The sequence below is a fragment of the Corylus avellana genome, chromosome ca4 (assembly GCF_901000735.1).
Source record: "Corylus avellana chromosome ca4, CavTom2PMs-1.0".
Lineage (NCBI taxonomy): Eukaryota > Viridiplantae > Streptophyta > Magnoliopsida > Fagales > Betulaceae > Corylus > Corylus avellana.
Genome location: NC_081544.1, coordinates 31,870,279 through 31,894,175, shown reverse-complemented (window position 1 = coordinate 31,894,175; position 23,897 = coordinate 31,870,279). Strand labels below are relative to the sequence as shown.

Below are 23,897 nucleotides of genomic sequence, written 5' to 3'. Positions count from 1 at the left end.
CTTTTTCTTCAAAATAATGACCATTTTTTTTTAAATGATAATTTTTCTGAAGAAAAATACTTTAAAAAAATATCAAAAAAAAAAAGAAAAAAAAAAGGACCACATAGGATGTTATTACTTCATAATTTTTTTTTTATTTTTTATTTTTATTTTTTTAAAAAATGATCATTTAAGAGAAAAGTTGGGCCAAAGTTATATTTCTATCCTTTCTCTTAAAAAATAATATTCACATAAAATAAAAATAATACTAGAAAAATATCTAGCATTTCTCAAAATTAAAAGCTACTCGAGAAACCCAAATTTGCCTTTAGAATTTAGATCTTCTATAATGATATTCCTTGGAAATTGGAATACTTGCCCCCCTTTGGCAACTCATTTTTTCCCTCAATAATGTTCATGCATCATTTTCTCTAAAAAAAAAAAAAAAAATCAACATAAATATATATATTTTTTTAAAAAATTTTTACATCACATCATTCACTTTTTAAATAAATAAAAAATAGTACAAAACTTTTTTTTTTTTTCACTTTTTACCACATTTTTTTCACTTTTAACAAAATTTAAAATTTTGTACCATATTAATCATATTTAGCTACATAACCAACCGTGACTTTTCCTTAATGAGAGTTTTAAACAGACTTTGCAGCTTTGTTTTTTCCACAAAGACCTTGCAGATTCTTTCTTTTTTTCCAGAGACTTTTCACTCATTAATAAAGGAGGCTTGAATTAGGGAGCCCCCACAAAGAAAAATTAAAAGACACTTTTAGAAAAAATTATTTTTCTATGACAGTGAAATATGGAAGCACCGAGCTATTAGAAAATAAGGAGAGCTACAAGGAATATAACCGAAGGAGTTGTGATTTATTTGTTTACAGACTTTGCAGCTTTGTTTTTTCCACGAAGACCTAGCAGATTCTTTCTTTTTTTTTTCCACAGACTTTTCACTCATTAATAAAGGAGGCTTTAATTAGGGAGCCCCCACAACGAAAAATTAAAAGACACTTTTTGAAAAAATTATTTTTCTATGAAAGTGAAATATGGAAGCACCGAGCTTATTAATAAATAAGGAGAGCTACAAGGAATATAACCGAAAGAGTTGTGATTTATTTGTTGACAGACAAATAATTTTCTATTTGTTGCAAATTTTCTTTCGATTTCTAAATTTCTCCTAATATTTTTCTTTTGTTATTACTAATGCTATTATTTATACTTATTTATCACATTCGTTTGATATCGGTTGACATTACATATTTTAAATGATTTTTTATATCAATTACTTTAAAAAAAAAATGTTTAAAAGATGTTACTTTCAATGTGAAATGAATATAATAATAAATGATTGTATAATAACCTTTATTTTTTTGTCAAGTTGCCGCGTCATTGAGAGTTTTCAAACAGATGTTGAGTCTCTAGTCCACAGGAATAGTCAAACCTAAGCTTAGATCAGATTTTTCTCCAATATTATTTCCACGTGTTTTTATAGGTCCATCTACCATCATTGAATTTTTCTCCGATTATGTCCACATGTTTTGATAGGTCCATCTACCATCGTTGAATGAATGTGGCACTCATGTGAGTTCATAAATTTAATGTTGAATCTATTAAATTTACAAAAATATGTGATTGAAAGAGGTTAATTAACGTCATTCAACTCATATCAATTAAATATTTTGGGAAAAGTCCACATAACCCCTTCAAGTTACCACTCAATTGACAATGTCCCTCCCAAACTATAAAAAATTGTCAATATTTCTCTCAATGACGAAATTACCCTTAGTAAAATTAAAAAAGAAAAAAAAAAACTAAAAAGGGTCATTAATTATGACTCTTCAATGACATAATTTCTTCGGCCATGAATCCATGATAAACGTCTTCAAGGAGTAGCTCAATCGGTTGTGAACCACGCCTCATAAAGCGGAGGTCACTAGTTCGAATCTCCTCTCCCCCGTCTCTTATGTGGACATGTCAAAAAAAATAATAAATAAAAAATAAATCTATGATAAACCCAAAGTCAACTACAGCGACGAAATGATAATGGGAAAAGGCTCCTCTCCAGTTAAATTCAACTAGAGGGGATCCTTCTCCAAGATAATGACTGGTTCAATTTCATTAATTATGACTCTTCAACGACAAAATTTCTTTGACCATGAATCCATGATAAACCTGACATCAACTACACCAACCAAATGATACTGGGAAAGGGCTCCTCTCCAGTTGAATTCAACTAGAGGGGATTCTTCTCCAAGATAATGACTGGTTCAATTTTCTATTTACTAGTTTCTTAACAATTTGACGTGACGGGAAGTGATTTTTGAAATCACCAATAAATTAAAATTTAATAATAATTTTAAAAGTTACATTTTATTTGGTATCGTACATGATTTATGTTGAACTACCAATTGTCTCAAAATGGTAACTCAATCTATTGGAGACTACGTTTTATAAATCGGAGGTCTCTAGTTCAAAAATACTATTTGTTCTCATACTAGTGGTGATGCCATGATTTTTCTCTTTTTGTTTTTGCATCGAGAAGAGTTGTTCTTAGAAAATTCTTTGATTGTTTTTTTTTTTTTTCATTTAAGTTGGCTTAGAACTTGTTTGAGATTACGTGAGGAATAGTAAAAAAATATTTTTAAGTGAGCCTGTTTGGGTCAAACAAAAAGTTGACATGTTTGGTAAAACCATTAGAAGTACTTCTTTGACTTTTTTTTACTATAAAAATGGTCAAAACACACATTTGGAAAAAATTCAAATTTGAAGCTGTTTCTTGAAAATTGAAGCTTTACTTTGAAAACTTTGCTTCTTAACGCATTTTCAAACATGTTCTTATAATAATTAAAAAGAAAAAAAGAAATTAAAAAAAAAAGTTGGGTTAGAATAGATTCAAAGCCCAAGCCCAAGCCCAAGCCACAAAGCAGAAGGCCTTAAGAAGTCAGCAAGCCCAGGAAGGCGAAACTTGAATGGAAAATTAGCATCGTAGATCACCCAGGCTCCAGGCTCCAGGTGCCCGGAATGGCAAAAGGCAATCCACAGCCACAAGCTATAAAATCGACCCACAATGTCATCTCATCTCATCTCATCACAATATCACATTGATAAGCTCAAAGACGAAGAGAGATCGAAGGAGAGAGGGAGAGACAATGGTCAATCCCTTCACATTATCTCCACCCTCAGCGTTCCTCTCCCCTACCAAAACCCTCAAACGCTTTTCCGCTCTAACCCATTCAAAAAGACAACCAAGGCCTCTCTCTGTGACCGTTACCTCACTTCACAAACCTGGCTCCGACATTGACTCACCCCATTTGCCGCCCAACGTCCAGACCTTCTGGCAATGGCTGCGCGACGAAGGCGTTGTGTCCGCCAAGGCTCCGGCCAGGCCCGCTCTGGTCCAGGAAGGCCTGGGCCTCGTTGCCCAGAGAGACCTTGCTCGGAACGAGGTCGTTCTGGAGGTCCCCAAGAGGTTGTGGATCAACCCAGATGCTGTGGCGGCCTCCGAGATTGGGAGTGTGTGTAGCGACTTGAAGCCCTGGGTGTCTGTGGCTCTGTTTCTGATCAGAGAGAAGCTCAAAAGCGACTCTCCGTGGCGTTATTACCTCGATGTTCTTCCGGAGTACACGAATTCCACAATATATTGGTGGGTTTGGCTTACTTTTGGTTGTCTGGCATTTGTATGCTGGAATTCCGCGTTTTCAATGGATTTGATATTGTGGGGTTGATGAATGTGGTTTAATGGTTCCAGTGCAGGTCAGAAGAGGAGCTGGCTGAACTTCAAGGTCAGTGTAGTTGCTGTTTAGCATTGATCTTTCAAGTTTAATTATTATGTTAGGCTCAGTCTTTAAACTTTCTAAAGTTTCAACTATGGTTAGCTTCATCTGCAGAGCATATATTATAGCATAAGTATGGTGCTGCTAGTGAGTATTTGACACGAACTAATATTGTTGGTGATGGTGGACATAACCTAGAAAGTTATGGCCTGTGCAAATTGCTTACTCGGTTTGAGCATATTGTAAATCATGATGGTTGTTGAGTCAGGCTTAAAAAGGCAATAATGTTCTCATGTGGAGCCACATTTCAGAATGGAAGTGCATTGGTGTGACATTTTAGATAAAATTTATGCTAGGAGGGGTTTTTTTTTTTGAATATTGATTAGTAATTGCGGGAGGGAGGTGGAAGGTTAAAATGGTCTTTAACTCCATGGGAGACTTGAAGCTATCACGGAAGTAATCCAAGTCTTTTTACCCTAACCAATGTGTCTTCTTATATGTGAAGACTATGTTATATTCATTTCGAAATTTCTAATGTAAATATTCAACTGCATTTGTTTGGTTTGCCAATGGATGAAATTCGCCCATGTTTCCTTAAGTAATGTATAAGACCGTAATGTGGCTTTGATGATGATAGATGTCATAATCTGATCTGCAGAATCCCTTTTATCTTGCCTTTTGTTATTGACTTGGATTGAACTGACTTTTCCAGGAACTCAACTTTTGAGCACGACGTTGAGTGTGAAAGAATATGTGCAAAATGAATTTCTAAAAGTGGAAGAAGAAATCATATCCCCTCACAAGCAGATTTTTCCATCTCCTATAACACTGGATGACTTCTTTTGGGCATTTGGAATACTCAGATCAAGGGCATTTTCACGCCTACGTGGTCAAAATCTTGTTTTGATCCCCCTTGCAGACTTGGTAAAGCATTTTTTCCCTCTTCATATTAGTTTTCAGTGGCAGTCTTTCTGACTTCTGAATTATCAGTAACTCTAATCTGTATGAAAAGATGACATAAGGTCTCCTCCTACAATTTGTCATGGACCCTAAGATTCATAAATTTTTTTTTTAAGAAAAATGTCATGGATCCTGAGTATTTTGATCACATCTATATTTTTCCATGATAACCACATCTTTGGTTTATTCTGGAACTAATTATTTAATAATGCAAAAAGGAAATTAGCGTTTGTTGATCATCTCCATGAGCTTGAAGCCTGTTAAAAACTGATTGGCTAAAAGCTGCATTGGACATACCATAAATGCATGCTCGAGAATGTCAGTAAGAGTATATAGAATTTAAATTCAACCTACTTGAGTTACAAATAGCAGTGAAGAGGTGATGCTTGCATATGAGGCACTTGCATAGAACTTTGGTCTCAAGGAAGTGTCCCAGAAAGCTTTACTAAAAAAGTAAAAAAATAAAAAATAAAGGGTGTATTTACCATTTTCACATACAGGTCATGTTTCACTATCAGATTAAAATAGGTCACTACCGGCAATGCTGTTGCCACTTTCATGTGATGCGCTAAACTGCCTCTAGTTGGAAATTTAACTTTATCAGGACCTACTTATGAATCAGATTAACCATAGCCCCAGCATAACCACAGAAGATCATGCGTGGGAGATTAAAGGTGCAGCAGGTCTCTTCTCTTGGGATACCTTATTTTCACTACGGACCCCTGTTTCTGTCAAGGCTGGTGAGCAGGTGAAGTATTCAAGTTTCCAATGTTTCTTGTTGTATCCAGTTCCATTGGCATCCCATATATCTGAGCACATATGCTTTTTTCTATTTGACATAAATCATAGTAATTTCAGAATCATCGACAAGTTGGACAACATCAATGCCGAATACATATTTATAAATCTAGAGTCATTTTGTGTTGAGACGAGGTGATATGTGCCAAAAGAAGTGGGCATCATGAGTCAATACTAATAAGGGGTGAACTAAGAAACATTGCCATTTTGATATCTTGAAATCCATGACTTCTCCTTTCAAGTTTACATGAATAACCCTTCCCTTATGAATGAGGTCTGATTTTATATTGTTAATATATGACAATTGGAAGTTATGTCAACAGGTTATGATCCAATATGACATAAACAAGAGCAATGCTGACCTGGCTCTGGACTATGGGTTCATAGAATCCAAGGCAGATCGCAATGCTTTTACTCTAACACTAGAAATATCTGAGTCGGACCCTTTTTTTGGGGACAAGCTGGACATTGCTGAGTCAAATGGTATGGGCGAGACTGCGTACTTCGACATTGTTTTTGACCGTCCACTTCCGCCAACAATGCTTCAATATCTGCGGCTGGTAGCACTTGGGAGCACCGATGCTTTCTTGTTAGAATCTATTTTCAGAAACTCTGTCTGGGGCCACCTTGAGTTGCCTGTAAGCCGTGCCAATGAAGAGCTCATATGCCAAGTGGTCCGAGATGCATGCAAATCTGCTCTTTCTGCCTATCATACCACCATTGAAGAGGTAAACTTTTGCCCTCCATTTAATATCTGGTTACTAATTACTTCTCATGTGATGTTATCAATTGCTTTCATGTGTTATACATACATATGGAGTAGATGCAGAAAACCAATAGTTAAATAGGTTCAACGTATCAGGAGTTCACATCATAAGGATGACTTTATGTAGTTTAAGTTGAGTTTTTTATATCACATATTCAAATCAAATTCCTCTCAACCACAGGTGGGTGAAGTGTATTCGCCCCAAAGAAAAAATATGAAATTTTTATATATTAGGGTCTCCTGAACACACGCTATAGGTTGTATCAGATATCTGCTTGGTAAAATGCCATCCCATGCATAGCATTTATAATGGTAGGTCATTATGTGGCATCTTAGTGATATTCACCTTTTAAGATGATGCTTGTTTTAATAATACCTCAGCTCAATGAGTCCCAACTACTTGAATCAGCTAAGCATATCAATTGTTAAATAAAATGTTATACTGACCTCCCTTGATGGCGTTGTCAGGAGCCACGGCCCTTTTTTTCTTTTCTTTTTTGCGTTTTCCCCTGGTCCTCGGGGCAACTAAAACTCTTTTGCAATTTGAGAGCAATGGTGCCTTCTAATACCAAATCAGTCTGAACCCATGATAACTAAATAGATATTTGAATTGCAGGATGAGAAGTTAAAAGGAGAAAATCTCGATCCAAGGCTAGAAATCGCAGTTGGAATAAGAGAAGGGGAGAAGAAGGTGCTCCATCAAATTGATGAGACCTTCAAGGGTAGGGAATCAGAATTGGATGAGCTGGAGTATTACCAAGAAAGGAGGTTGAAGGATCTTGGTCTATGTGGGGAGCTAGGTGATATCATCTTCTGGGAGCCCAAGTAGAGCTAAGTCTGTCACTCCTAAACTATGATTGGTACCTCAATGGAACGCAGTTTCTGGAGTTCTCTTAAGAGGCGAGAAAAGGAAACACCCAATAGACAACATTTTATATGCTGCAGTAGTCTCTCCAATTGTCTAAATTGGGTGTGCGATTGAGCATCCATTGAGCTTACTTCTACAGCCCAGTTTACACTTGTACTTCAAGAGCAGCAAGAAGTTCCTGGTTGAGCTACAATCTTTCTTAATGGCTAACATATAGTAGGATTAACAATTTTTTACATGAACCGTAAAGACGACACAAATTTAACACGAACTTTGCAAATTAGGGCCGAGGGGTTTAACTAGTTTAATTAAATAGGTCAGATTTGAATTGTCCTATATAATCTTGTAACCATGCCTCAACAAACTCAAATTTGACACTCGATATTTAGGCTTGACAATTTTTTATTCCACCCAAGAATTCAACCCGAACTCAATATGTAATTAATGAGCTAGGATTGAAGAGTCATGATCATATTAGAGCTAACTTATATAGTTCAATATTTATGTTTTGACATAATTCGAATTTGATACATGAACACAAATTACCATCTCTAATATGTAACATAACTAGCACTTAGTGTTATCACAATCGAAACCAAGTGATATGACCAGAGCTTATCCAAACCCATAACCCTTAGGTGACATCATCAAATGGATAATGTTCATAGATTTTTCCAAGTATGGCGCATGATCAACCAGACCATAACTAAATCACTCTCCAGTGATATGTACATTACAAATTAAGCTTAATTAAAATGTCTACAAGCCCTTGGATTGCATGACTACAACAAATCATGTCAAAAATTTGAAAAATGTTATATATCACATTTTCCCTCACAATTATTTCAATAATGTCGATGTGTCACTTTTAACCAACTCTTAATTTTATTTTTTTTGTTCACAAAAGCTAGTCCAAAAGTAGGCTAGGACCGCCCATCACATCAAATATGGACGCCCCAAAAAGGAAATAAGCCAGGAGGCAAGGCTAGCTTCATTTCCATTCATCACTGATTCCGAACAAGCCTTTCGAGTGGGACAACTTTTTGGATAATGATTAATGATCTACAATATCGGATATCTTTCGACTCTGGAATTATATGAAAGCCAATGAACACATCAACCGGACGAGAACAAATAAATATATAAAGAAATAATAATAATAATAATAATAAACATTTTTGACACTCAAATGGGCACTCAACTGTTCTTTTCTGCCGTTCGGTGCAAAACCTTCGGTTAAGCGCGTATGCATGGTTAGTAGCCTTCCTCCATATCTACGAAAAAATTCAGTGGTTGCAGTCACCTTGTTTTACTTGAGTTGCCAGGGCCTAGCAAGTCATCACAATTTGTTCCCCCACAAAGGCACTCCTGCGGATTTGCATAGAAGTAATCTTCCTCCTTTGGCTTGTCTACAGTAACCCTACGACGCCTTGGCTGCCCCATTCTTTTCTCATGAGCCAATCGAACAGCGCCTATGAACTCATTCCATGAAAGTGTTCTATTCTGATGCATATCCAATAACTCTACAAGCCTTTTCCGATCCAATTGGATGGTTTTTTTAAACCCAAGATACCTGCAAGATATCTGATTAGAAATGTCTTCAACATCATCGAAAAAGTCCACCTTTATGAGAAGGGTATACAAACAAACCTGCGGTGGCCTTCCACAACTTTTGCCATGTTTCCATCGTAGGTGGGAATGAAAGTGTTACTGGCTACTGAAACCATAAAATCTAAAGCTGCCATTTGAGATGAATGATTCTGGAATTGTTGCAACTCCCCTGGGGCTAGCAACATTTCCTTTTTCACCTGAAAATTGTTATGGGGTCTCAGATCTTAGAAGAATCATATGCAAACAAAATGGGGGAAGTTCATATATTACTGTCAAGAAGCTTATCGCTAAAGCTAAAAGGGAGATGATACAAATACTCAATAAGAACAAACAGGCATATTCTACAGTTAGGTCCAACCACTTGATGGAGCCCTGATGAGGTTCTCTAAAAAAGATAAAGTGCAGTATCCAACTGTTTGTCAATTATATGGGTAAGGCAAACCCATAAAAGGCATGCTTGATCATCAGCATGTAACAAGCATCAAAACACTTGGAAAGGTTTCAATATGTTACCACCGAGGTCATCTTAATTAGAATAACTCACGGACAATGAACAAAAGCAGAATGGTTTTCACTACCATTAAAGGGTGATAATATCACAAGCAGAATCACAGAGAGAAAAAAGTAAGGCAAGATGCAGAATAGAAAAAGACTCACAGTTCGTGGAAATGCAGCTCTTAGTGCTGCGAGTCTCCGATCACTGCCATAAATCTCACCAGCTGCGATATAAATCTGCGTGTTCTTATCGAAACCCAATGCCTGCAAAATTAACGCTGTCTCCTCTGGTGTCAGAGGACACAAGCCCTGTGCTCTCCTCTTGTCTGACACTATCTCTTTCTCTCTCCACCAAGGGTATGTATACCTGGATGAAAAAGGTGCAATATGATGAATACACACTACTTTGACCGTAAGACACTTTTATAGATTCGACGAAAAGAATAAATACAGTTTGGTCAGGAGGGATCATAAATAAATCTCTTTCCTCTCCAAGTGGTAGAACCCTGAGTTAGATTCAGAAACAACTAAGGCAGGAACCACACTTGTTGCACTAGACACTAGACACTAGACAGGAAGTTGCTCGATTAGGCCATTTCTGATTATCCAGTTGAATCATCACAGATTTGGCATCCTTTCCAAATACATGATGCATTATAATAAAGAAAAAATTCCAGATCATTTGACACAAAACTATGACCATACTATAAATTTTTTTCCCTTTGTTCTGTACATCACCTAGCAAATATTCACTGGACAATCTCTTTTACAAGTTAACCACTTCATAAGCAAAGTGTACTTATAAAAAAACATTTATCAGGTTCTTCAAATGTGCATTCCAGAAGGGATAAAAAAAAAAAAAATTTAAAAAATGTAAACTCCCAAACAACAAACCTCATCCGCTTGAGCTCCTCAGCTTCTTCCTCAGTGCAGCCATGAGTACAACCTGAGAAAGCCAACATGTCCATCTCGTATCTTAGATGCAGAGCCAGGAAAGGTCCCTTTTCTTGAAGCATACGAACCAATTTGTACCCCAAAGTCTCAATCTGAGGAGTGAATTTCAGTGCCTGGAAATTAACATGACATCTGAGTTTTTGAAGATCAAGTGGGATCCCATTGTTTGCCAAACGTGCATCTGTTTTGTTAAAGTGCAAGACCTTATGCTTGCCAAAAAGTGGAAGAATCTGCACAATGGAATCAAAGACATAGGATCAGGATGAATCACCAAAATAAGACGGATCAATACATTCATTCATCAAAAGACTCCACAGTTCACTTTTCCTTGGCATGTTTGGTGGGTGGGGGGAAGAAGAAGAAAAAAAAAAGGGGGAGGGGGGGCATGATTATATTGATATCCCCATATTGGGTTTTACTCCACTTTCACTTTAATATCAGGAGCACTGACTTGCGTTGAAGTGAACTGGAAATGGTAAATAGCTACTCTTCAGTGCAGCGGAGCAAGAAAAAGTCAAAGACTGACATGATTATTGATAACTACAAGGCTAGCAGAGTTCTTAAAATTAACACCTTTAATACTGAGCCTGAACTTAATTGGTGCTGACATCGTAATTTGGTAATGCAAGTGCCACTGCTACAAATGGATTTTTTAAAGAGACCAAGCACGCAAGAGTGATCTCTCCACTGTTAAAGGACCTCCTCAAACAAATATCTTTTGCACCCCCAAAAAGTTCTGCCAGGGGGAGCACTTTCAAGAAGATTAAATGAAAACAGGTTTTTAACCCAAAACCACTCAATTTTAGCTAAGCAACCAGGAATTTTCCATTTATTCAAACTATCAATGTCCTTGAATTGTACTCCTCTTTTTCTTTTCTTTTTTCCTCTTATTACTGAAAACCAATGTTTGTAAATTGTAATTACATAAGCAGCTAAGCACTACACTAGTAAGATTGACAGGAATTTTCATTTCTTCTTTTCCTTTTTGCTGGGGGAGAGGTAGTTTGAAAGCAAAGACAATAATACAGTAAGAGGTCACAGATACTGACTACTTTCTCTTGACTCTATTGGTATATTAATAACTTTTTTTTTTTTTTTTCTTTTTTGATAAGTAATACCCAGTCTTATTAAAAAGTGAAAGGCACCCCTAAATATACAGGAAGTATACAAAAAGGACACCAAAACAGGAAAAGCAAACTGATACTTCTAAAACGATACTCGTTAAAACTTCCAAATGAACACATGCGTGCATGTAGGTACATATTGACTTGTAGAATTACATTCATTGCCAATTTTATAAGCTTTTCTGAACATATATGTAGACATACTCCACCTTACAAAGCAAACCTCAAAAACTGATAATCACACTAGCCCAAATAGAAGTGGAACCAATGGATTTATATAAGGGGTCCCCAAAAGGAGAGGATATTAACAATCTCAGAGTGAGTCTATAATCAGCAAATAATTATCTCTCGGTAAACATCATTCAAGTAATGACCCCTGAAAATCAACCCATCTAGACAAGAAATTCTGTGACAAGCCAAAAGAAAAAGGCGCAAAAAAGAAGGAACCAACGCTGCCCTTAAAGAAATGTGTAAAAGATTCCTTTAAGCAGCATCTCCTTCCCGTGTCCATTATGGCAACATGTTGTACAGGAGCATTACAAAATTAGATGGATGCCAGGAATTATGCTATGCTGACTGTCTTGATACTGAACAAGGTCTAAATACATCACGATAAACCAATAATAATCTAAACTATAACAAAAAGTCCAGAGTTGAGTGCAGGGACCTATTTGTTATTTTTGCATACTACAAGGAGCTCTCAGAACATTTTTGTACCACAAGGAACTATTGGAAATCGGTGTAACCACAAAGACTGATTTTGTATTTTTCCCAATAATTTTTTTGGTTTGTTAAAAAGTTTCTTTAATAAATTACTATTCAGGATTCCTTAATCCTCATGGTCCTAGTAGATCCCATATAACCTCATATCAGACTTTTGTTAAGAAAATCCACGAGAAAAAGGGAAAGCTCAAGAGGAAGAATTAAATGGGACCTTATTCTTCTCAAATCTCAAAGAACCTTCTCCACAAAGGTCATTACTCCCCCTTCCACCAAAAATGAACAGACTTCCAATATTTTTTGGGTCTATCAAGAACCTTGGTCAGGGTACACATATCAAACAAGCCAAGTCAAGCTCAAGTTTCAATTTCATTCTTAACAAATCAGGGGGCAGAAGTATTTTCAATAACTTGATCAAAGATAAATCTACCTGTAAGCTATGAACTTGGTAAGTAACATAGATTTTCGTCGATTAAATACAAAGTAGTCAAAAGTACACGAACCTGTTGTAAGTAATATTTTTCATTTGACCAGCTAACAGGAGGCATCTCAAATGGTACGACTCCATATTTCCTATTAAACCTTTTTGGCAGCCTTTTTATGATTTGCACTTCATCTCTTAGTGAATCAATGAAATGTCTCACATCAAAGATGTCCTCAAAATTACTGCAGGAATAATGAAAGGGTTTAAAATTTTAAAACAGCCACAAAAGCAGGTAACTAAGTCTTAAGTACTGTAGAAAGAATGCTAAGACTTAAAATTAAGTCATTTCTTTTTAACAGAAACAATGAATACACCTAGGATCAGCCCAGAAGGATGTCTTGTCAAGCTCTGGAATAACCAAAGTGAGATTCAAAAGCCGAGCAACAGTCACCATGTCACATATCTGAAATGCCAAAGTAGCCAAATCAACAAATTGACATATGATAACAAAAAAGGGGCAAAGAAAAAGAGAAAAGGGCACAAACTGCTGAACGCATTTGATTCAAGCCTCCATTGCAGGACACTCTAAGAAAACCATTACTTTTATACTTTCCTGCAAGATATCAGGAGTTCCAATCTTATTCTACAAGCAAAAAAAATAAAAATAAAAATTGATAACTTTCATCATTTAAAAAGCATGGAATTCACATGCCAAAATATAATATTATTGAATTGCACCAGAAGATGTTCCAAGTTCCAACCTCTGAAGTAATCGCACAAATTACAAGTTGATTATGGCCTTGACATATGCCTCCTAGAAGAGAACTACTTGTGAATGCATGGAATGCACTAGTATTTTAGAAGACCATAAGGCACCTCTTTGAGAACTTATGCAACTCCTAAGCCAAGTAACTTCCATATTTTTATCATGAGAAATGCTTCTCAGTATTCTCAAGTATCCATCTCCCAACATTTATTATTCATTCCTCAACGACTTAATGCTGTAACATTATTTTCCTCCAATAAATTCAAACTACTCCAAAATGTACGTCATACCCAATATAGTTCATGTAGTACTAAACTGAGATAAATAGAGCAGTGACTATAATAATGATTCAATCAATCCTGATCACTGACATAATAACATTACGAGCTTTGGGGGCTCAGGAACTCACTTGCGGGAAGAGTAGGCGGCAGCGATCGCACCTCTTCGACGCGAAGTTGAGCCCTCTGGGACATCCGATTGGTGATCCCAGAGAGCAGATGCGGATGCCATAGCCCACCGACCGCCACGAGCTGAACCAAACACGTCCAGAGCACAATGCTCGAGCACACTCGTATGAACCATAACTGCAACCGCGTCCTCGGAATCACCGGAGCCGGCAGCTTATCGCACCGCACCTGTATACTCTCCGATCTAACCTCCATATCTCCGCCACACACCTCATCCCCTCTGCCTCCACATCAATTGTCACAAACCCCGATTTCGCCAATTCAAAAGGCACTCACATTATGTAACCTAAGCTAAGATTATCCCCAAATTTTAAATCTTTGAAAACCAAAAACAAAAACAAAAATTGGAATGTGGATAACTTCGATAATGTAGTATTATGAGGCTGTGAAGGATCAAGGAAAAAAGAAAACCCTAGAGGGCAAGAATCACGAGCGGAAAAAGAATAGGGATAACAAATTTAAGTAACTTTCAACAATCCACAGCACACACCGGCAAGGTCAGTTACTTTTTTTTTCTGATTCTTTTGAACTCCGTTTTTTTTTCCGGGAAAATTTCCTTTTTTTCTCACTTTCTTTTCCTCGCATCGAAACTCTCAGAGACTATATAACATTTTCCTGGGAAAATAAATAAATAAATATATACACAAATATATAAGTTAATAGATTTCTTTCTCGTCCCGGATCTTATTTATTCAAAAAACTAAAATACAGGATGTGGTTAGCAGATTGGGGCTTTTGAATGGACAATTGTCGGGGACTTCTCTCCGGTTCTAACGCCTCCGGTTGTTCCTACTTCCTATCTGACTTTAATGCGGTCTTTTTTAATATTGAAATTACCGTTTAATATAATTTTGAGAGGTTTTTGACCACTTTAATTTTATTTTATTATTTGTAAGTGCTACAAATGTCCATGATGAAAATTGAGAATAATTATTTTATAGTTTAAATCGAATTTTACCAATTTAATAATGTAGATGTTTGTCATATAATTAATATATTATTATATTATTTAAAACTATATATATATATATATATATATATATACAATAAAACAAGATTCCAATTATAAAATAATTCTCTATTTCTGCAATGTTTAAAAATTGTTTGTTAATAATTTTTGTAAAAAGTGCGTATATCCAGTAAATTTTATAAATTGTTACCAAACTCAAATTTTCCTATTGGTATTGTCATATCATATGCAAAGTCATATTTTATAAATGACAAAAATTTCTTCCAAATGAGGAAATATTTTTCAACTCATTTAAAATAGTATCAAGTGTTTATAAATATTTAAAAGACACATTAAATTTAGTTTAAGTTAGTAAACTGCTATAATGACATTAAGAATTTAATGTGCATTTTAAATATTTATAAACACTTGACACTATTTTAAATGGATCGCAGGATTTTGATGAAATTTTTGTCTTTACGTAAATATACAATTTAATGTTTTGTTCTATTTTTTCTGTATATTGACTTTTTTTTTTCTTTTTTCTTTTTTTTTAATTTTCTGTATATTGACGTGCTAGTCATGATTAGGAAATTCGAGGTTTTATGACACGTCCAAAATTGAATGCAAAGCTCATTGTCAAATGAAGCTTCCCTGACGGCCAGCTGGTGGTTGTAGAAAAAACAACCAAAAAAATAAGACAAAAATTCCTTCTAAATTAGTCCAAATGAAATATCTCCTAACCCATTTTAAATGGGTTAAAGAATATTTTTTTAAGACTCGTTTGGAAGAAATATCTTTTTTTGACATGTACACACAAGAGGAGGAAGAAGGATTCAAACTAGTGACATCCGCTTCATGAGACGTAATCTCCAACCGATTGAGCTATCTTTTGGGGTAGAGGAAATTTCTGTCCAAAAAGAAATTGACAAATGGACGTTTCCGGAAGCTTGCTATGAATTGGAAAAGCATAAATATTGATCATTATTCATCCACATAGTAACACTAATTGTTCCAGCTGATTGATCTTGTTGGTGACATTGAGTCATTGACATATCCAAAGATTGCTTTTCTGGTGCATATTCATAATGATAGAGTTTCTGTCCAAAATGGGTCAAAAGAATTTAATTCAACTTAATTTTTATAAAAGAGAAATAATATTTAGTATATTAATATATGATTAAAATAATATGACAATAATATTTGGATCAATACGAATTTATAAAAAAAGACAAATTATGCTTACAATGTATGATACTATAGGATTACCCATTAGTTTGCACCTTGCACGTTGAATGTAGAATTGGCCTCACTTGACAGCTTTTTTTTTTTTTCTTTTTTATAAAAGAGCAAAAATATTAATAAACTACTTCAAACATAAAATGTTAAAAAATAAAAAAAATAAAAAATATGTTACATTTATGTCAAGTCAACCCAATTTTCAACAAAAACAAAAGGCTAAAATTAAAAAAAAAAAAAAAAATAAAAAAAAAGGGTCCAATTTCATTCTCACAGCAGGAAAGGAAACTTCTCTTTCACGAAAAGATTGAGACAAAGAGGTAACAAAATGATATTGAATATCATGACGCTTAAGAGTAGGGACCAACAAAAATCAACGTTCTCTATTATTCAAGGAACCTTACAACTTCTCATAGGATCCCCATTTTCTTTTTCATGTGGAGAGAAATATCATCCCTTATAATTATTTTCCGCATTTAATTAGCAAAAAAAAACCTTATAAGGTAGGTGCCTCATGTTACATGCATGGTGGATGGATAGTCCTTTCTTTCACCGTCATTAGATTTGTAAGGATCATGTAAATCCACACATATATCCTACTAATTCAATAATGATGATTTTAAGAAATTGGAGGACAAAAAAAAGTGATAAGTACGTTAGACTCACATGAGCCTCATAAATTTAATGATAATTTTAAAAAATAAAAGGACGAAAAAATGACAATTACATCAGTTAGGCTAACTTATTCATAATGAAAAAGAAAAAAAGGGGTAGGCTTTTAACCACGATTGATTTGTGTGATTTAGTTAGGCCGGCTCCCACAATTCCACGAAAAATAATATAATTTATACACGTTTCTATAGGGTCAAAGTCCATATATATAAGATAGTGTCTCTGTCATTAGAACAAATTCATGATTTTTTATTCAAGTCGTAAGGGTTAAGCCTAATTTCTAGGCCAAAAAATATATAAATATTTAATTATATATATATATGTGTGTGTGTGCGGTCCACTCTAGTTTTGTTTGGTCCCTATCTGACATTTGTGACAATGTAATACAAATTAATTGAAGAATCAAGAATGAATACAAAAGTCCTGCTCTGTTGTGTCCAATGTTGAATATGTATTGATGGTCGGTGTCATTGCTGATGAGAGATGAGAGGGCTGGAGCCTGGAGTCACCTGTTTCTAGATTTAGAGAATGGTCAATACGGTGGGGCTGGTTGCACCATATTTGCACTCTGCTCTGCCACAACTTCAATGAACAACGTGGGTGCCCAAAATCATTACCTTTAAACTTTCATCTTCGCAATAAATAATAATGAAAGAATAACGACTTTCGGGATGGTTCAACTATCTCCAATTGTTCTTAAGGGGTAGCTCAATCGGCTGTGGATTACGCCTAATAAAGTGGAGGCCACTAATTCGAATCTCTCCTCCCCCTTCCCTTATGTGGACATGTAAAAAAAACTATCTCCAATTTATTATTAAGGGTCGTGGTTCAATGGGTTATGAAAGTTCTCAAGTTGTCAGAACATGTATTAGGGTATGGGTTTGAATATCTGCAATAAAGAATTTTCACATATGCCTGATTAGTATTAGCCACTTTGGATTCTTATTGATGCCCTAGTGGGACTGAGTCAGGCTATGACTCAGTTGCACTTGAGGGAGCACCTGCAGTTCCCACCGTCTATGCCCATCATGTGCGGCTCCCAGCAGGTAAGTGCTACTATGATCACACTTAAGTAAGATAGCTACAATCGGTCTCTCAAATTTACCATTTTTGCTAAATTAAAAAAATAATAATAATTTTTTTTTTTTAAAAAAAAAAAAAACCTATCTCCAACCTGGTGGTCCGGCCACTTTAAATTTATTGGGAGTGATAGAATTACTCCAAATCGGCCATAAAATTGGCTGAACTACTTCTTTGGCTAAAAATATGCATTCAACTTAAACCATTCTAACAATCTTCTTAGCTAAAATGTATTGCATCTATAGCATTACACCTGGAACAGCTTTTATTTTACGGGGTTAATATGGTAGCGCTAATCTGTTTTTAGATTGGCCTCTATTAAAACAACCAAATTAAATAAAAATTAAATATTTAGAATTACTTTTGCTCCTACCCCACTCACATTATTAGCACTTAGGTTACAATTTTCAGTGTTTTGTGATTTAAGATGTATCATTATCAATGTCCCACTAGGCCCCAATACTGACTAAACCTAGGAACATACAAATCTGGTCCAGTTCAACCCATGGAGAAGCATTTACTAGTTTTCTTAATTATATTTCAAGGTCTAGAGCATTCACCAAATGTGCACAAATGAGACGCTCCCTATATGACATGACATTATCTAATACTAATAATAATAATAATTTTTTTTTTGGTAAGACTATCTAATAATTGAGTCATCAATATTATTGATAATTGATTATTCCAAAAGTATAAAAGGAAAAGGGAAAAGTATTGGCAATTACTTAAGATAAAGAGGTGATTTGCAAAAGGAAGATAAATGATATGGAATTCCACCTTTATTAATTGAAAGGAATGTGAATAATGAGCATAAATGTCAATCTAGTTATTAAATCCTTCGAGAGAATGAGGAAGTTCCTTTCCATTCTATTGAATGCCTTCTTTATGACCATTTTGATGGAAATAACCTTCTTTTTACCCTTTTTGTTCTTCATAAAGTGGAAGATCTCGTGTCATGCATGGTGTGGTGTTATTCTAGATGAGTAGTCTCTAGAGAAAAGTGGATTGCATAGAGGATTTGATTTTATGAGGCCAATGTAATAACCAAATCCAATATCTTCTTCTACACATGTATCCTTGGTTTGAAGAAAATCCCATGCTTCCTAAATATATATTTGGGTGCAAGGATGGAATTAAGAATATATACCACATGTTCTGTGATCAACACTGCTATATTACATTGTTCATTAACGTATTGAAACTCTGTATATAATCAAAATGGTGTCACCGCCGACTAAGCCTACTTTGTCCCTACCCGAAATCCTATGGGTCGAAATCTTCGGGCTCTTATGTGTCCTAATAAAAGCAAACAATTTTACACGTAAAAGTGTAAGTTCAAGACTCAGTAAAAAAAATGCAATTACAAAACTTGAGTCTGTGATGTGAGCCTCCTCTTGCCTGTTAAAGTTTATGTCTCTTTTGTTCGTTGAAGTTCAATGAAATACAAACTAATTTTCTCAAAATACAAGATAAAACTTTTCCTTAAGCGAACACTAAAGCAGATAACATCGACTAATGGGCCTCGCAACAGCCCATATTGGATACCTATTGTGGATCAAAAGCAGCAAATATGAGCGGCCCAAAAAGGAAAAAAAAAATGTAAAAGCACGGGCAATTATGGCGGAATTGGGCCTCAAACTAGTAAACGTTGCAATCTAATGGTTGCCTATACTTGCGTATAATAGCCAACCAATCAGTGCGATCCAGATTAAAGAACTTACGCGTCACTTCCAATCACGGATCACCATGTGGCACAAATAAATTACATTGCATTTTTCCCCTCTTCCTTTATTCAGGTTTCCCGTTTCGCGTAGAAAGTCCGAAACTTGGTGCCCATCTCCGACTCTCTGTTTCTCTCTGAGAAAAGGCAGCAACTTGACAATTGCACCATGGTTCGATTCAACCTGTGCTTTCTTCTAATCCTAGGGTTCTTATTGTCTACGTCGGAGTCGGTTCGGTTCGACCTGGAATCGGGTCAGACCAAGTGCATCGCCGAAGACATAAAGAGCAATTCCATGACGGTGGGCAAGTACAGCGTGGTCAATCCCGACGAGGCCCATCCCATGCCCGATACCCACAAAGTCACCGTTCGGGTAATTTTCTTTTTGCCAAATTTGTTTGTGCTTGTGGGGTTTTGAATTTGATATGACCGCGGTGGTAATTGGGTGAATATTGCTCTTTACTGTATATATAGGTAACTTCGGCATATGGGAATAATTACCATTACGCGGAGCTGGTGGGATCGGGGCAGTTCGCGTTCACGGCGCCGGAGGCGGGAGATTACATGGCGTGCTTCTGGGGGCCTGATCACAACCCCAAGGTCACGATGACAGTGGATTTCGATTGGAGGACTGGTGTGGCGGCCAAGGACTGGTCCAATGTTGCTAAGAAAGGACAAGTTGATGTAAGTTTTTGTTTTTGCTAATTATTCAGTTTCTTTTGTTATGTGATTAGCTCGTTGGTTTTAAGTTTGGTTTTTGGGCAATGAAATTTGAGTTTTTCGCATAGAGGAGTTACTTGTCGGAGAACAGAATTTGTTCCTATTCGTAGTGAACTCAAAAAAAATTGAGCATAGGGAATGTATCTATTAAGGCATATTAATTTGTCAGGATGTAAAGTTGGTCAAATTTATTTTCAGATGGATATGGTGTGACAAATGAATTTGCCCATATAGAGTGAGTAGATTAAAAAGGTGCATACAGGTGATAAGTCACATTGGTTTTTTATTAGGTGAGATTAGATTTTATAAGCGATTTTAGGAACCTCAAATTGCAACTAGTGCAGATGTGGCTAACGTTTTCTCTGTGTCATTACAAATGTTATTAGAGCAACCTAGTAACACTATGTAGCGTTGGGCCACTACATGACGTTGGACTTGATGGGGACGTTAGGGATTTGAGTGGAAGAGATTGTGACAAATGAATTACCCACATTGAGTGGATGGATTATAAAAGTGTTCAAGAGTGAAAAGTCCTACATTGGTTCCTTAGTAGTCCATTTGTAGCAAGGTGGAGGGTGAGGTTGTGGGTTCAACTCCCACTGAGTGTGTGTGTAACTTACATATAAAATATAAGTGATTTTAAGGAGTCCGAATTGTAACTTGATTAGTCCTTTTGAGTGATAACGTGCATGTGACAAGTGCTTTTCCTGGATTGTTACATATAGAGAACCCAATATTTTGAGGAGTCATCTCCTAAGCAAGATTGAAGAATTGTTCTAAATCCATCGAATATGGCAGCTGAGCTATTTGCTTATTGAAGACAATAGTAATAAGCTTATAAATTCTGCCTGCTGGTTATTTATGGTCCCTGATGCAATCTACTATAGGTGCTCCTGAGTATTATCAGCCTAAACAAACAACACCTACACTCATTGTCAATTGGCATTTAAGCCATCCCCAATTATCCAAAAAGGCATCCAAACTTTAAATCCAGCCACAAGTGAGGCCAATTGACACTGAAGGTTGGCAGCCATAAAGAGAGAAAGAAAGAGAGATGAAGGGAGAAGATACAACACCACTGTGGGAATGGGAAATTCTTTGGAGAGCCAAATGGTGGTGATGGCAGTTGAGTCCTTATGCATTCAATGCCAACAAAAAGGATCAAATGGTGGACGTTGGTGCCGATGTAGTCACCATTCTTGGGTCTGAAGTGGACGATCTAGTTGGAGTTGGAGTGAGACTGGAAGCTAGGGTGTGGAGGGTGTAGGGGGGTGTAGGGGGGTGTTGATTGTAGAGAGTCCAAATTCATCCAATGAGTTGCGGAGATGAGGAGGGTGCGCTCGAGGGGAATTAGGTTTGGTGATTGGAGGAAATGGAGGTAGACAAGCTTCGGGAGGAAGAGAGAGCTGGAGAGATTTTGTTTTTTTTTTTCCCCCCCTAGTGGGAAGCCAATGGAAAATGGCTTATTCTTTGCTGCATCCTTTGAAAAAAAAAAAAAAAAGAAGGTATGCTGTTGACCAGCATTTTCTAGTTGCATCAAATACCAGAAAATGTGGAAACCATTTTTCGGAAGACATTTTAGGTTGAAATAAACACAACCTAAAAGCAGTTAAATAAAAATAAGAGAATAGATTGATTCTTTTTCCTGGTGCCTAGGAGATTAGTGTACGAAACACTGATGTGGCTGTTTCCCTAATGTTGCTGATTATAAATATGGTTGAGATGATTGGCTTGCGTATTTATTGAGAACTGGGCGCTCACAACCTAGCTCAGAAAACCTTCTTATACATGTTGCTTGTCCAAAGACATTCTTGCACTAATTTGGGCCTTTGGGTTTCTTTCTTCGGTGATGTCATTATGTAAGTTTGAAACTCATTTTATTTGCTATGTCCACAGAGTTAACTGATTGCTCTTTACACAATATTTATGAATGCAGTCTCTTAATATGAAAAGATCATGCAGATTATTTGTCTTTCTACTATACCATGTTTATTGTTCAAATTGTTAGTTTTCCTGGACAGATCTGGGAATTGGGAGTCAAACGAAATTGGTATTTTTCTTGTCTATCTTGTTAAATAAAGGAAGTCTACTCCTCATAATATTAGTAGTTACCTTTTTGGGAATTACTCCAGAAGTATAGTTCAATTCTATATATTTTTCAAATAATTGCATTCTCATTAAGTGCTTTTTTTTTTTAGTTAATATATATTAAGTTGTGTGATATGCCAAATAACTCTAGCCTTTTGCAAATGTTAGAGCTGAGATATGGAAAACAATTTATGTTGTCTTCATTATTTTATATGCCAGGTCATGGAACTAGAACTGAAGAAGTTATATGATGCTGCTATTTCCATTCAGGAGGAAATGTATTATCTCCGCGAAAGGTAAGGAAACATTAATTTCTTGAATATATCATAGAGAGAGAGAGAGGGAGATTTTTGTTTTTCTTATTTTATCAATGCTGTTTGTGCTTCATGTTTCAGAGAAGATGAAATGCAGGAGCTCAATAGAACAACGAACTCCAGGATGGGCTGGTTTAGTATTCTCTCACTTTTTGTTTGCTTGTCAGTGGCAGGCTTGCAGCTATGGCACTTGAAAACCTTTTTTGAGAAAAAGAAGCTCATTTAATCTTATTCTGGACAATTTTTGAGAATTTTTCTCATTTGTGCTCATGTAACTTATAGCAACGATGTACTCGGATAGAATAATTTTCAGATCGCATTGTTAGATTAAGTGGGGCTTTCAATAATTTGAGTCTTTGTTACAGCGTGCAGAATCTCCTTATGTGTTAATATCTAACTTACATCAATGTTGGAACAAAAAACTTTAATCATCAATTATCTCGTTTCTGTTTAAATTGATGTCTTAGGAGATCTAATTAAAGTTATCTGCATTCGCAAAATCCTATTAAGAACTAGCCGTTTGGTGAGATTATTTTTCACAATGTGACATAAATTACCGCTTCAACTTTTACAAGAAATCATCAGTAGTAACTTTTTCATATTGGTCAATGTTCACAATTCCTGCTATTTGGCAAGCCAAAGTTGCAGAAAATGACCCATAGTGCGTTTTATATAAATAACAGTTTAAAATGATTGGACACCGGAAACACGGTTTTGAAAATTGTTAGCAAACGTGATCTTGTATCCGTAAAGAAACGTGGCAACTCTTGTCAGGGAAGCATGCATGGGTGACACGAGTGGTCGATGTGGGTAGTACAAGCGATGATCCCTATGACACGGGAGAGTTGGGAATATTGTTGACGATTGGCAGTCTTCCCCGTAAAAACCCCATTTGGAGTGGCCTATAAACAACTTGCAGGTAGAAATTTTTTTAGCATTGTGAATAATGGACACTTCTGAATCATCCCATCGTAAATCATGTCTAAAGCAAGATTTGATTGTGTTGCCGAACATTTCAGTTCAAGAAATTTAAACGATATTACCTTGCAATGCAACACGAACGAGTTGAACCATTTCTGGTCTTTGAAGTCCGGATGACTGTAAGTACAACCCGCACAATGAGCTATAGAAGATCCACTCTGATGCCCACCGTCACGAATCTTGGAGAACAGTGTTTCAAGTTCACAATTTGCATCCAGAAAATTGCAAGTGTAAACCATCTTGTTCTTTTTTTAATTTTATTCTTACAATTTTTCTGTTAAAAATTCCTTACCAAAAAATATATACATTATTTAATTAATAATACAAAAAAAAAAAGATGGGTAGAACTGACTCTGTACAAAAAAAAAAAAAAAAACTAGTACATAAAACAAAACCATCTATATCATAAACATC

At 35.9% G+C, this 23,897-nt stretch overlaps 3 protein-coding genes across 4 annotated transcripts; 2 read left to right on the top strand and 1 right to left on the bottom strand.

Moving 5' to 3' along the window:
* The first annotated feature begins 3,062 nt into the window (after nucleotides 1-3,062).
* LOC132179908 (ribulose-1,5 bisphosphate carboxylase/oxygenase large subunit N-methyltransferase, chloroplastic) lies at nucleotides 3,063-7,392 on the top strand. Its single transcript, XM_059592710.1, has 6 exons — nucleotides 3,063-3,634; nucleotides 3,745-3,773; nucleotides 4,477-4,688; nucleotides 5,347-5,472; nucleotides 5,846-6,250; nucleotides 6,905-7,392. Exons 1-6 carry the CDS (start codon nucleotides 3,141-3,143, stop codon nucleotides 7,115-7,117), a joined length of 1,479 nt encoding a protein of 492 aa, XP_059448693.1. The 5' UTR covers nucleotides 3,063-3,140; the 3' UTR covers nucleotides 7,118-7,392.
* A 403-nt stretch (nucleotides 7,393-7,795) lies between these two features.
* On the bottom strand, nucleotides 7,796-14,494 carry LOC132178988 (rhamnogalacturonan I rhamnosyltransferase 1). Of its 2 annotated transcripts, XR_009439878.1 has the most exons (9): nucleotides 13,660-14,494; nucleotides 13,030-13,097; nucleotides 12,859-12,947; nucleotides 12,564-12,726; nucleotides 10,157-10,446; nucleotides 9,425-9,629; nucleotides 8,807-8,964; nucleotides 8,359-8,729; nucleotides 7,796-8,243 (listed from the first exon to the last, which is right to left on the bottom strand). XR_009439878.1 is itself a non-coding variant. In XM_059591588.1 (8 exons), the coding sequence occupies exons 1-8, from the start codon at nucleotides 13,910-13,912 to the stop codon at nucleotides 8,456-8,458; spliced, it is 1,500 nt and encodes a 499-aa protein (XP_059447571.1). In that variant the 5' UTR covers nucleotides 13,913-14,494; the 3' UTR covers nucleotides 8,281-8,455. The 2 variants fall into 2 exon arrangements, 1 of the variants encoding a protein (XP_059447571.1); XM_059591588.1 differs by lacking the exon at nucleotides 7,796-8,243 and having other exon boundaries at nucleotides 8,281-8,729.
* Nucleotides 14,495-19,455: 4,961 nt separating this feature from the next.
* Nucleotides 19,456-22,833, top strand: LOC132178689 (transmembrane emp24 domain-containing protein p24delta9-like). Its single transcript, XM_059591190.1, has 4 exons — nucleotides 19,456-19,753; nucleotides 19,855-20,064; nucleotides 22,408-22,484; nucleotides 22,584-22,833. The coding sequence occupies exons 1-4, from the start codon at nucleotides 19,550-19,552 to the stop codon at nucleotides 22,726-22,728; spliced, it is 636 nt and encodes a 211-aa protein (XP_059447173.1). The 5' UTR covers nucleotides 19,456-19,549; the 3' UTR covers nucleotides 22,729-22,833.
* Nucleotides 22,834-23,897: the final 1,064 nt, after the last annotated feature.

Coding starts and splice junctions, on each gene's coding strand:
- LOC132179908 (XM_059592710.1), top strand. CDS start 3,141: ATGGTCAATCCCTTCACATTATCTCCACCCTCAGCGTTCCTCTCCCCT. Junction 3,635..3,744: donor ACGAATTCCACAATATATTG/GTGGGTTTGGCT, acceptor GTTCCAGTGCAG/GTCAGAAGAGGAGCTGGCTG. Junction 4,689..5,346: donor TGATCCCCCTTGCAGACTTG/GTAAAGCATTTT, acceptor CTTATGAATCAG/ATTAACCATAGCCCCAGCAT.
- LOC132178689 (XM_059591190.1), top strand. CDS start 19,550: ATGGTTCGATTCAACCTGTGCTTTCTTCTAATCCTAGGGTTCTTATTG. Junction 19,754..19,854: donor CCCACAAAGTCACCGTTCGG/GTAATTTTCTTT, acceptor CTGTATATATAG/GTAACTTCGGCATATGGGAA. Junction 22,485..22,583: donor ATGTATTATCTCCGCGAAAG/GTAAGGAAACAT, acceptor TTCATGTTTCAG/AGAAGATGAAATGCAGGAGC.
- LOC132178988 (XM_059591588.1), bottom strand. CDS start 13,912: ATGGAGGTTAGATCGGAGAGTATACAGGTGCGGTGCGATAAGCTGCCG. Junction 8,965..9,424: donor GAGCTGCATTTCCACGAACT/GTGAGTCTTTTT, acceptor AACAATTTTCAG/GTGAAAAAGGAAATGTTGCT. Junction 8,730..8,806: donor GTTGTGGAAGGCCACCGCAG/GTTTGTTTGTAT, acceptor GATATCTTGCAG/GTATCTTGGGTTTAAAAAAA.